Source organism: Camelus dromedarius, unplaced genomic scaffold, assembly GCF_036321535.1.
Source record: "Camelus dromedarius isolate mCamDro1 unplaced genomic scaffold, mCamDro1.pat HAP1_SCAFFOLD_158, whole genome shotgun sequence".
NCBI classification, from domain to species: domain Eukaryota; kingdom Metazoa; phylum Chordata; class Mammalia; order Artiodactyla; family Camelidae; genus Camelus; species Camelus dromedarius.
In genome coordinates, this window is record NW_026989827.1 from 668,924 (window position 1) to 681,775 (window position 12,852).

The following is a 12,852-nucleotide window of genomic DNA, read 5'->3' on the forward strand; positions in this document are numbered from 1 at the left end:
GCGTATTCAAGGCCGGCAGCGGGCCTGGCGGATCTGCACTTCAGGTGCCCTACCTGGCCAGCCGTGCGTGCCTGGGCTCAGTCCTCTATCTTGCCCACCGGTAGCCTGGGTCCACGTCCGGTGCAAGCGGAGGCCACGGAGCCCAGGCTGATCCCCACACACGGACAGGTGAGGGTGCCCCCGCCCCGCTGCCCCGCTGCCCCGCCCACTGGTGGCAGCAACGCCCCAGCCTCCGGCCGGCGCCACCTGCAGGTCAGGACTTCCGGGCGGCCCTGCCCTCCCCGGCCCCGCCCAGCTGTCCCATAAGCCTCCCCCCACCCCCGTCCTGGCTGCGCCCTGGCTCCCATTGGCTCTGCAAGTTCTGCCCTCGCACAACTAGACTCGGGAGGACGCACGACGCAAGCGCTAGGGGAGGGTCCCGCGGAGTTGCCATGGTTACAGGCGCCACGCTCTGCGCGGGCCGGCGTGCGCTTCTGGGGCGGGTAGCGGGCTCCGGAAGTGTGCAGCTGCCCGGGACCATGGCGGTGCTTGCTGCTGGGGATGGCGGCTTGCTCGGCCGGGCGACTAGTTCTGGCCTGGTCAGTCGGCGGCCGACATCCTGTCTGGGGCGGCGTCCCACAGACGGTAAACGTACGTCCGCGCCGTCGGCGGGGCCGGCGGACATGAACCGGGGTGGGATCGGGGTTGGGGCGGTGGCCGGGGAGGGCTGTGGTGCCGGGGAGCGTGTTGGGGCGGGGCGGGGCAGGGCTTGGGCACAGCCTCAAGCTTTCCTCCCCCTCAGGCAATGGGGCTGGGGCCGCGAGTCTGGGTCGCCCTTGGTGGCCGCGGCCTCCCAGAACCCCCCGGGAAGGGCAGGCGGAGGACCCATCTTAGATGAAGCGGGGCCTTACCCGGGTTTTGAAGAGCCCCAGAATCAGATGTTGGAATGGGGTGGCTTATCAGCCTTGTTTATCTGCAGGGAAATTTCAGTTCCATCCAGATGTTGGTTCCTTCAGTCAACCTCAGGAAAAAGACACAAGGGTCAGTGCCGATAAGCAGTTATCTAGGGCTTGACTCAAAATAAACTATGCGGGGTGTAGGGATGGTAGATGGGACCCTCCCTCTTGAAGTTAGCAGTCTTCTGGGATTAGAGGCCCCAGTTGAGGATTACATCCTCATCTGCAGTAATGGAGCTTGTGAGAAACACACAGAGAAGGGAGGGGTGTTTTGGCGGTAACTCATTACAGAATCCAGGACCCTTGCCTGGCTCTTGTGTAGAAGAGTCTCGCCTTGGATAGGGCAACAGTTATCAAAGTGTATCCAAGGCCCCTGAGGTGCAAGACCATTTTCATAGAAACGCCGGGATGTCACCTGCCTTTTGCACACTCTTGCTCTCCCGAGTTCCTGCGGGGTTTTCCAGGGAAAACCTGGCCTGCGATATCACTAAACAGGGAATGCAGAGGCAGATAGGAGAATTCAGCTCTCACCAGTCCAAAAGAGATTTGCAGAAATTAAAATCACTGCTATTCTTCTCACTAATGATTTTTCTTTTGAAAAATAGAAATATATTTTGTTTAAGAGTATTAATGGTAACATACAGTAGATTGTTAATATTTTTAAGTGAATTCATACACTTTCTCTAACTTCTTATTTAACTTCTAACACAGGAAATAGTGATAGATTAAACTCACATAAATAGCAGCCTTTTGGAGTTCTCAGTAATTGTTAAGAGTGTATAGGGTTCTGTAGAACAAGAAGTTTGAGAGCCCCTGGAGAACGGGTGCTCAGATGCTAGTCGGGTGCTTAGTGGTGTTAGACGGATGCCAAGATGTCTTCCGCAACTGCTCCCGGACTTGAAGTAATTGGCCACATGGAGATGGGTGGGCAGTGCCTCCACTTTACAAACCAGAAGCTGCTGAATGTGTCTGGAGTCTAGGCCATGGGCTGTGCAGGGATTCCCGTTGTATCTGTTCTATCTAAGCCGGGATTCCTGTGCAGAGGCCTGGCCCTGAAGACCCGCTCTCCTTTGCTCCCAGCCAGGTACCTTCTGTGTGACTTCAACCCTCCAGAGGGCTTCAACCTCCTTAGGAACGTCTGCATCCACATTGCCTTCCTCCTGAAGACCCTGCTGAAGATGGAGGAGCCGGTACTGGTGCTATTCCCTTGGGGCCACCTCTACCACTGGCAGAGCCCCGATCCCTGGTCCGACTCCTTTGACCTCCCAAGTCTCAACAGAAACATCCCTGACATTGAGTACGAGCAGTTCGTTGCAGGTGAGGTGGTGGTCATTTAACTGGGGCCAGGTGGTCTTTGTTCTGGTTCCGATCTGAACATCGGGCCATCTTACTTTGGGCTTGTCGGTCTGCTTAGGGGCCCTGCTCATGTTTCCTACACTGCAGGTGAATTTGGTTTTTCCATAGTTTTTTCGGGAAGTCAATTTGAAGTGTATGAGCTCTATGTCCCCTCCCCTCTGAAAACCCTGGCCTCCTGGTGAGATGCAGCGGTGACAAGGAGGCCACTGCCACAGAGGCCCTTGTCCCAGAAAGAGTCGCTCGCTGTGCAGTCAGGGCTGTTCTTACCTGTAGGAAAACACGATGTGTGTGTAGCATGGGCCACGTGCTGGAGAAGATATGTAACTGCCCATCCAGTATAATTTGGTCCTGCTCAAGCTACCCATTTTAAATTTTGTAAGAGGGAAGAGTTCAAGATTTTCTTTGAATAAAGGTATTTAGAGCTTATCAATTTTTTTTAAATTGAAATGTGTTTGATTTACAATGTTTTGTTAGTTTCAGTTATACAGCTGTTTTGTTAGTTTCAGGTATGCAGCATAGTGATTCAGTTGTACATATACATAGTTTATTCTTTTTCAGGTTCTTTTCCATTATAGGTTGCAAGATACTGAATATTCTTCCCTGTGTTCTACAGTGAATCCTTGTCGTTTGTCTGTTTTACATATAGTAATTTGTATCTGTTAATCCCAAACTCCTAAGTTTGTTTTATAAGTCTGTGAGTCTGTTTTTTGTTTTATAGATAAGTCCATTTGTATCATTTTTTTAAAAATTCCACATATAAATGATATCATATGATACTTGTCTTTGTCTAACTTATTTCACTTAGTGAGATAATCTCCAGTTCCATCCATGTTGCTGTAAATGGCCTTATTTCCTTCTTTGTTATGACTGTTATATCTAAATACCGCATCTTTATCCAGTCATCTGTCAGTGAATGTTTAGGTTGCTTCTATGTCTTGGCCATTGTAAACAGTGCTCCTGTGAAAATTGGGGTGCAGATATCTTTTGGAATGAAGGTTCCCTCTGGTTATATGCCCAGGAGTGGGATTGCTGGATTAGGTAATAAGCCTTTTTTTTTTTTTTTTTTTTTTGTCTTTTGAGGAATCTCCATACTGTTTTCCACAGTGGCTGCAACAAACTACATTCCCACCAACAATGTAGGAGGGTTTCCTTTCCTCCACAGCCTCTCCGGCATTTATGGTTTGTGGACTTTTGAATGATGGCCATTCTGACTGGTGTGAGATGATAACATTGTAGTTTTGAGTTGCATTTCTCTGATAATTGAACGATATTAAGCATTTTTTATATGCCTATTGGCCATCTGTGTGTCTTCATTGGAGAATTGCTTGTTTAGTTGTTCTGCCCATTTTTGGATTTGGTTGTTTATTTTTTTCTTATTAAGTTGTATGGACTATTTATATAGTCTAGAAATTAAGCCATGGTCAGTCTCATCTTTTGCAAATATTTTCTCCCATTCCATAGGTTGTCTTTTAGTTTTACTTATGGTTTCTATTGCTGTGCAAAAGTTTATAAGTTTAATTAGGTCTCATTTATTTATTTTGGCTTTTATTTCTGTTGCTTGGGTTACTTAGATTGCCCTACGAAAACATTGCTGAGATGTATGTCAAATAATGTTTTGCCTATGTTTTCTTGTGAGAAGTTTATAGTGTCGTGTGTAATATTTAAGTCTTTAAGCCATTTTGAGTTTGTTTCTTTTTGGTTTTTTTGCGACTCTAATGTATGCTTTTGATTTGTGGTTACCTTATTCTTCAAATATATCAGCCCATTACTATATCTATTTCCTTTAGACTGATAATCACGTAGGCTCCAACACATCCTAAGAATAACGAAGAAAAAAAAGAAAGAAAAAAATCTACATTTTCTTGCTCCCCTCTCCCATTCCCAACTCTTTTTATTTTGATGTCCTTTTTCATTTTTACATCTTTATGTTTATTCTCTTGCAACTCGTTATTGCATTTCCAACTATGGTTTTCCTGTTTCTATAGCATCCTGCTTCCTTTCTGTTTAGAATAGAACTTTTTAATGTCTCTGTTAGGTTCAATATTGCTGAGTTATCTCACCTCCCCCTCCCCCCTTCCCCCCAGGCCTCTGAATCCTCAGTCCAGGGAAGCTAAACCATTCTAGCCTTCATCGGTTCTGGGAAAGCAATCTTCAGAGTGGGAAAAGACATTGAAAAATAATATTCTGTGAGTTGCATTCTACCCTTGCCCAGAGATGAGAAACATCTGAAGGTGGAGGAAAACAGTTGGAGGTGGGGAACACAAAGTCTTTTCTCCTTTTGCTACTGAAGAAATGATTGCTTTTGTAATTAGTGATGATGCCCTTTAAATTGGTGAGATCGAGATTCCACAGCTTCAGCGCCTGTGAATAACCAGCTGGGAGAAAGCTCTCTAGGGCCCCTGCAGTGGGAAAGGCAGCCCCTCTGAGCACCTGTTGTTCTGTATTCTTCCTGCCTCCACACGGGTTCCCTAGGCACCGTGCAGGACGATGCAGTTACCCAAGGTGGAGGACGGGGAGACCCCTGCTGTGTGGCGAGCCACAGAAGCCCACACTTGAAGGACAAAATGTAGAGTAGTGGGGCGGTCATAGGAACAGGGGATGGTTGAGACCCAGGATGGTGTCCTGGAGTCCAGCAGCCAAGGCTGGTGGGGCAGATGGGGCCCTGGGGCATGGGCAGTCCTTGAGGGATCTGAAGCAAAGATAGGAACCAAGAGACTGGATTCGTGTGGGGGTACGGCACCCCTTGGAGGCTGCGGGGCAGCTCAGTGGGCCCAGGGGGAGCAGGCACTTCCCCAAAGCTGGGTTGACAGGTCACAACCAACTCACTGGGGACCGAGAGGCACTGAGTCATTTTTAACTTTTTGTCCCTCTTCCTGGAAAAGAAACTGCTGCCTGTTAAATAGCCTGTGTCGTTAGTGAGAATTAAAGACATGAAGCAAGATTGCCTCAAAAGTCATCCATTGTGTAGTTGTTAATAAGGGTCAAATGAAAACTTGAATAGATGAAATGAAGCATTCATCAGAGGATTTGAAACTCCTTTAAAATAAAAATTCTTGCTGCCTTTGTTCTTCATTTCAGGGTTCACTTGGTGATAATAATCATAACCAAAGCAACAGCAAACCCTTACAGAACTCTGTCCTGCTGTTCCAGGAACGCTGTGTTCATGACAACCCAATGAGTTGGCACCACTATGAGTTCCACTTTAAAGGTAAGGACATTCATTAGTCACACGGCTAATAAATGGCAGAGCTGGGACTTGAATCCGAGCTCTCTGGAACCAGAGACCCCTCTCAGCCCCTTCACTGCAGCTCATCACTTGGCATGCCCGACACAGGCCAGCATTTACGAGCAGCGTGACCTTGGCCAAGGCTGCTTCACTGCTTGGTCTCTGATTCCTCATCTGTAGAATGGGGGTGTGGGCAGTGAACTCTGTGAGCTCAGTGGTCACTTCCTCCAGCTCTGCAATTCTACTGCTTTGAGTTAGTATAGTAAGTATCCGAGCCCCTACATGGCCCACACATGGGCTGGCGCTTTGCTAGGCCCTGGGTTACGGAGCAAAGTAAGATCCGCCTGCTCCTCCGAGGAGCCTGTGTCCCTCCACGGCAAACAGCTGCGAGGCCCAGGCTCCCTCGCTGGCGGTCGGGGGCTGGGCAGGAAAGTCTGATAAGAGAAGATGGAGGCAGAGCCCCTCCGGGAACAGTGGTGGCCACACAGCTCTCAGGAGCGAGAGCCTCTGTCCAGGCTGCTGAGAGGGGGATCCTCATGAGGCCAGTAGTCCCCCCAACCTAAGCCCTCAGGACAAAGATCCAGCCATCCCTGCAGTGTCACCATAGAGCCAGTCCATCCTCATCACTGTGCCTCTGTGCTCCTTTGTCCTGGGGCCTCTCTTCCCCCTACACCCAGAAGACTCTTCTCCCTCTCTTCTCTGAGTGCCCCCTCACTTCACCCGTGGTCCCTGCTTCCTGGGCCACCATCACTGGAGTTGACGCTTTGCACCTTCACAACCCCCGTTTGATCAGGAGCCTGGGTTGGCCTCCTTGTGCTCACTTTCCACCTTCAGATGATTGCTCCTCCCCTCGTGGGAGCACCTGGAAAACACGGATCCTTTCCTATCAGTGCCTGCCACCCTGGCCTCCCTGCTCATCTGCCTCAGTCAGGAGCACCTGGACCACCAGCTCTGTATTGCCTCGCCTCCTACCATCAAGACGTCAAAGTTCATTCTCCTTCCACCACCCAGTATGGTCATTGTAGGGTCTTCTTCTCTGTCAGCCTGAGCCAGCCACCCCCCATTCACCCTACCCCCGGGCTCATACCCGGGCGTGTCTCCACCCAAGGTCCAGCCTCTCTCCTTTAAGTGCCCACCTCTAGCCGTCCAGCTTCTTCTCCACCAGCCTCCCTGGCCCTCCTTCACCCTCACTGGGGCATCATGCGCTGACTCCTCTGCTTTCCTGCCTGTCCACGTTCCTCTTACTTCCACTTCCCCACCTTCCAGCTCTGCATCCACAGTCAGCACTCTCTTTATGACAGACAAAACCCCCTTGAGCCTTGACCTTTTCAGTTCCTCACCAGGCCGACTTCCATCTCGGTTCACCCAGCTCTACTTGTTCTGAGCCTGCAGGCAGCAGGCTCTCCCAGCACAGATTTCCAAGACTACAAATCAATGCCCACCATGTTGCCGCTGCCAGGCAATCCTCCAGGATTTCTCTAGTGAGCACATTTCCCCACTTATCACTCAGTGGTGTCAACATTCTCTGCTCTCTGCACACCTCTAACCTTCCCTCTGTCTCTTCCCTGACTCCCAGCAGATGGCCTTGCCTCCTGCTTCAGAGAGAATGACATGTCACTGGAAAGGAACTGGCTCACCTGCAGCAAACCTGCTCACCTCACCTTTTATCTGTCCCTCTCCCACCTGGACTCTAGCTGTAGTTGTTCTTAATTCAGTGAGTTTAGTTGACATATATATACACAGTTAAAAGCATAGCACACTATCGGCTACCTTCTAGGGGTTACTTTTTCAATTTAACATGGAGTGTGTGATTCATCCACTTCATTGCATGTACCTGCAGTTCATTTGTTTTAACTGATCTTAAATGTTGTGTGTGTGAAAGTAACACAAGGCAAGGGTAAGCCAGGATTCAGGATGCTGGTTACTTCCTGTGAGAAAAGGCCAAGAGCAGGATAGGGAAAGAGGACACAGTATGTCACTGTCAATATTCCTGTTATGATGCTGGGTGATAGGTTCATAACTGTGTCTTATAATATTAATTTTAATACATAAATACCTCTGACAGGCACCTAAGATGAGAATGTGTCATGAACCAAGACATACAATGGGTAATATTACATCATTATTGTTATGTAATCTTGTTATATTATATATTAATCATAATCTTACATTATTTGTTATGGGTTATATATTATATAGATGCATGAATTATATATTATGTGTATAAACACCTACATATGTATTATATACTATCTGCTAATAAATAAACAGAAGATAATATGCTAGTATATCTTCTATTATGTATTATTTAATAAATAATAACATACTCTATCCTGTTATATGACATGGAACATAATCTTTAATAAAATAAGAAATCTGTCAATATATATTGGTAATTAATAAAATTAAAAAAAACAGCCCGCAGCTTTTAACGCCGACACCGCTCCAGCTGTCACTGTGATTTCTCTTCCCTTTCATGGCCGAGGCCCTCACAGTGCTGTCCGTTCCCCCTTTCATCTCCTTATCCTGAACCTTCCTCCTCCTCCCATCCCATGCTGCCTTCTGCCCCGTGGCCCCTCTAGTCACCAGCGGCCTCTGGGGCACTGACCTGCGGGCACGGTCTCAGGCCCCAGCTCACCTGCCTGTCCGCCGCCTCTGCCACCGCTGGTGGGGGCGGGGCGGGGGTCAGAGTGCACCCCTTGTCCTGGAAGAGAACACAGCACAGACTGTGACCAGCAGCAGGTGTGGCCCAGAACTGCAGGACTTGGGGGAGAGCCAGACTGTCTGCATCCAGACCTGGGGCACTTGGAGTGTGAAGAAGCCCCGTCCTCACTGCCCCTGAAGTGAGGAAAACACCCTCAGGTGAGTTAAAGTGCTTATGACCTAGGTCTGTTGGCTGGAAAGGACAAACGGGCCCCTAAGGGGAGGGTAGTTGATGTTCCAGGCCCCACCAAAGCCCTAAGGGCTGGCGGGGAACCAGGCTGGACGCTCCACTGGACCCAGTGCCCCCTCGGGGGTGGGGCCTTCGGGAACAAGCAGAAAGCCCTCTGTCTCTGGGGGGGAACGGGGCAGTGTGGGAGCATCCCTGCAGCGAGTCAAGTGAAGTCAGGGCCTGTGGGATCCATTTGTATGGCCACATCGAGCCTCAGCAGAAGCCACAGCAGGAGTGGATTCCTGTCTCTCCAGCTGTCATCCTCGTGTCTGAGTGCCAGGCTTCAGACCTGATCCCCTGGGGTGCTAGGACAGTTATAGACAGAGGCGGCTCGGGGAGGCCTCAAGAGGGTGGTACTGGCCTTCCTGCCAACACGATTACATGAAGATCAAACAGTCCATCGATGGGAAGAAAATAAGAACCATGGTCACCTCTGGACCCCAAGCTTAGACGTGGTGCATGGGGGACATCTATCGACAATTCAGCGAGGTTCTGGCCAGAGCTAGAGGCCAGGGCAGCAAGCCGGGAGTGACACTGGGGAGCATCATTGTGCAGAGGCTGGACTGGGTGTCTGCAGGCTCCTCCCAGGAGAAGCCTCAGAGTTTGGGAGGTGGCTAACATGGTTCCTTCATGTCACCAGCAAGTGGTGCCACCTGTGGAAAATCAGCTGTGATCCTGAGATGGGTCAGCCCTGGGTGATGTGATAAAGGCTCCTACAAGAGGGGGCGCCAGATGGACAGTGAACCAACCAACAGGCTGATGAGATTCCCACCTGTGTTTATCGTGCTTTCGTAGCCAAGAATGAGGAGAGAATTGAATGGCTCACCATGAATATTTTAACAACTTTAGAGAGTTCCATGTCTCACTGCATTTAAGTGTCACCTGGAAGAATTCAAGCAGTGTCTAGACCCAGGGGAGGCAAACGGCCTCTCGGTTCCTCTTCAACCTGGCAAACCCAGCAGCCCTCTATGGCCAGACCTTGGCAAGTGCCTTCCCTTGTTATAACAAAACCCTTCCCCCGCACGCCTGTGGTAAGCTTTTGTTTTATTTAATTAATGGGAATGAAGGTACCTTACAGCCTCCACAGACTTTTCCTTAGGGCTTCTCTCCTTAGACCCGGGCCCCCCGCTGCCCTGGGTCCTGCACTGCAGAAGGTTCCCCTGGCCCTGACACTTCCTCTGGCCACGCCCTCCATCGGGTGGAGTCAGCAAGGCCAAGGGGACATGGTCATTGGCTCCATCCCATGCTCTAGAAACCCAGGACGCCGAATGCCCTGCCTCAGCAGCCCCTGACCCATTTCTAGTGCCTGCACCGGCTCTCCCCGGAGTTCAGATTCCCAGGACTCACAGAGAGGCCAAAGGGCAGCTGTTTGCATGGAGGTTATAGGCAGAGCCCGGACGTGAAATCTGAGTGTCCCCCTGTGCACATCCAAGGCCACTTATGGCAAGGGATGGACCCAGCATTGGGAAGAAAAGGGTCAGGCTAGTGATCAGAGTCTGGGAATCAGCTCTCCCCACACACTCACTTTCTTTGCAGGACTCCCCTGAGTCTGGTTGTTCTAATTTTGAACCTGGCCTTCCCCCTTATAATGAATGTATATTTGTAAAGGCAGGACTTTAGAACCTACTGCACTTAAAATGTTTAGATATATAGAATGTGAGCTCCCAGGTATGCTCTGGCCCTGCACTTCCAAGGGTCCAGAGCATTTATGTTGGCTCTACTGAGACTGTAAGTGGCAAAGACCATCTCCAGAGAGGAGGGGCTCCTGCTTCACAGTCCGAAGTCAGGATCTTCTGAGCGGATAAAACAATGGACACTGAGACCCTCAATTGTAAATTGATTTAGAATAACGCCAAAGGTGTGTATGACGTGTGTGTGCGCACGCACGCACCTGGGGAATTGTGTGGTACATGACTGTGAGTGTGTGTGTGGCTGTGCGCGCACGCGCCTGGGGATGTGTGTGGTTGTGTGTATGCTATGTGTGTGTGTGGTACATGAGTCCATGTACGTCTGTGTGTAGGGAATGTATGTGGGCCAGAGTCAGTGCATCTGCACGTGTGTTTGTGTGTATGTGCATGCATTAGTATTAACAGTAGAAGCTGTCCTTTAGAATTATGAAGTAGTAAAATTTGTATGATGTCTTTTGCTGTATAATTCAAAATTAAAAAAATCTTCAGTCACTAGAAATTTATTCCCCCCCGATTCTGACTTTATTTTTCCATATTGATATGTCTTCATTTTACTGATGAAGAAACTTAGCTTAGAGATGTTAACTGACTCAACCAAGGACATGGAGCTCGCGCACCCAGGGCCAGGACGCAGTCCAAGCCACGCTGCTCCAGAGGCCTGGAGCCCTACTCAAGATCACGCGTTGCCTCTTGGCGGGGGAACAGATTCTGATGGGCTGTGGCCAGCGTGCAGGCTGCCCAAACGGGACACGGGAAGCCGGGCAGAGAGTACCAGACAGCAGAGAAGAGTGAAGCCCTGCTCAGAAATTAGATAGGTTCCTAGGTCTTGGATGAGTAAAGAGGCTCACTGCTCATCCTTGATCCCTTTGCTGGTGGCCAAAAGGGACCAAGGTCCACGAGAGCACTTCTGGGAGCTGCCTGCCAAAACCTGCAAAAGGACTGCTCAGGACTGGCTCTGCAGTAGGAGCAGAGGAAGGAAATGTCACCTCTTGGTGGACATTATTGGTGATGGCAGTAGGAGGCCTAGCAGCCTCGGTATAGTGGTGGCAGGACAGGGTCCTAGTGGATGATCGTTTTCACCTCTCTTAAAAATCATTGCTTCATATATTGTATCCATTTTGTGGTTTATTTTAGGGTGGTAAATATGGTCTCTGTTACTCCATATTAGCTGGATTGATTAATTTTTTTATTGTTAATTTTCTCTTCAATGATTTGGAAGCTATATTGCCTTTTAATGAAAATTCTCTCTAAATTTTTATAAATCATCTCTAAGTTCATAACTTTATATGTAATTGGACCAGTATTCCTATAACACTATCAAAACTGAAATAACCTATTAGATCCTGTTCCTCAATAATGATAAATTTAGCATATTTTACCTCTCTGCTCTTCCAGATTGTGTGTGTGCGCGTGTGTGTGTGTGTGTGTGTGTGTGTGTGTGTGTGTGTGTGTATGTGTCCTCCAGTTACTATGTTTAGACAGTTGCTTCCAGTTTGTTATATTAACAATGAAATATAGCTATAAACTTCCTGGATTTCATTGCTCACTACCACTATTTAATACCATGTCTTTCCCACTTTTGAGTTATTTACTTATCGGGATTTTCAAATCAACTGGACACATGATTGGCTAAGTTTTTTTGAGAAGTGGACTTGGAACACTTTCATGTCTATATGAAGCTTTATGTTCTCCTCCTCAACAACTCTCAGGGTGTTGTTGATGGCCCAAGCCTTGTTTTAAAATATGGCATTGTTTTTCATCACCAAAAAAACAAAAAAGTTTTCTTGATTTAAATTGCTGTCTTTTTATGACTGGCTAGTCTTTTCTGGTGGATAGAGATTTACTTAACCTTCCCCCTTCTTTTCGCCATAACTCGGATTCACTGAGATGCATGTTTTTACCATTTCTCAGACGGGCTTCCGCTTTGACTTCCACTTTAAACCATCACCCCACTCTTTTGCTCCATGCTTATTCCTGAAAAAGTGAGCTCTCTATCGGATTAAAGGTGGTTCCCGTCAGAGATGTGTGGCTCCCTGTCCAAAGGTCCAAATGAAGAGAAAAGGAAAGATTCCTGTTTCTGGTGGTTACATTTTGTCAGCTTAGAGATCTAGTTATCCGTGTGGCTGCGGTGGAATCTGCAATATCTTGGCTCAGAGTTTCCTTTTTCTGGCTTACTAGGGGAGCCGCAATAGCTGGGGTCACGGCGCTGTGGCCGTTGTCAGGATCCCGGGACTGAGGCAGCCCCTCTCCCCCCTTGTTATTTTGATCTTGCAAACTGGGCCCCAGCTATGCGAACCCTGCATCTGGCGGCCAGGATCGCCCCCCACGTGACGTGTCCCCAGTTCCTCGGCGTCCCTCACTGCTATCAGCTAGCTCCAGTAGGGTGCGAGCTGGCTTCCACTGCGGTCTTTCCTCCTTCCTCTCCAGGCAGGCCGTCCTTTCCCACTAGATGTCCCTATACTTTCTCTCCTGTGCTACATAAGCTGAAGGAATTCCTCAGGGTTTCCAGCAGGTACATGGCGCTCTTCTATGTTTGGACCCCTTCAGTGCTTGTAGTGGAAATTTAGGAGGTGGAAAGGAAGAGCTTGGGGGTTCTCCGTATCTAGGGGCTCCCTATCCAGCAGATTCAACTAACTGTGGTTTGAAAATATTCGTGAAAAAACAGTTTCAAAAAGCAACACTTGAATTTGCCATCATTGACAACTACTTACATAG

The 12,852-nt window shown here is 48.7% G+C and overlaps 1 protein-coding gene across 9 annotated transcripts; it reads left to right on the forward strand.

The window, feature by feature from the left end:
- Window positions 1-402: 402 nt before the first annotated feature.
- Window positions 403-7,904, forward strand: LOC135320876 (GDP-fucose protein O-fucosyltransferase 2-like). 9 transcript variants are annotated; one of them, XM_064484021.1, is made up of 5 exons: window positions 422-630; window positions 2,016-2,252; window positions 4,376-4,542; window positions 5,370-5,499; window positions 6,408-7,904. In XM_064484021.1, exons 1-3 carry the CDS (start codon window positions 432-434, stop codon window positions 4,381-4,383), a joined length of 444 nt encoding a protein of 147 aa, XP_064340091.1. In that variant the 5' UTR covers window positions 422-431; the 3' UTR covers window positions 4,384-4,542; window positions 5,370-5,499; window positions 6,408-7,904. The 9 variants fall into 9 exon arrangements, with proteins under 9 accessions (XP_064340090.1, XP_064340083.1, XP_064340085.1 ...); XM_064484022.1 differs by having other exon boundaries at window positions 4,376-4,477; XM_064484020.1 differs by lacking the exon at window positions 4,376-4,542 and having other exon boundaries at window positions 403-624; window positions 5,442-5,499.
- The last annotated feature ends 4,948 nt before the right edge of the window (window positions 7,905-12,852 follow it).

Bases quoted from the DNA above. Each gene is read 5' to 3' on its own strand.
- LOC135320876 (XM_064484013.1), top strand. From the start codon at position 432: ATGGTTACAGGCGCCACGCTCTGCGCGGGCCGGCGTGCGCTTCTGGGG. The intron at 631-2,015 runs GTACGTCCGCGC...CTTTGCTCCCAG, and splicing joins GCGTCCCACAGACGGTAAAC to CCAGGTACCTTCTGTGTGAC.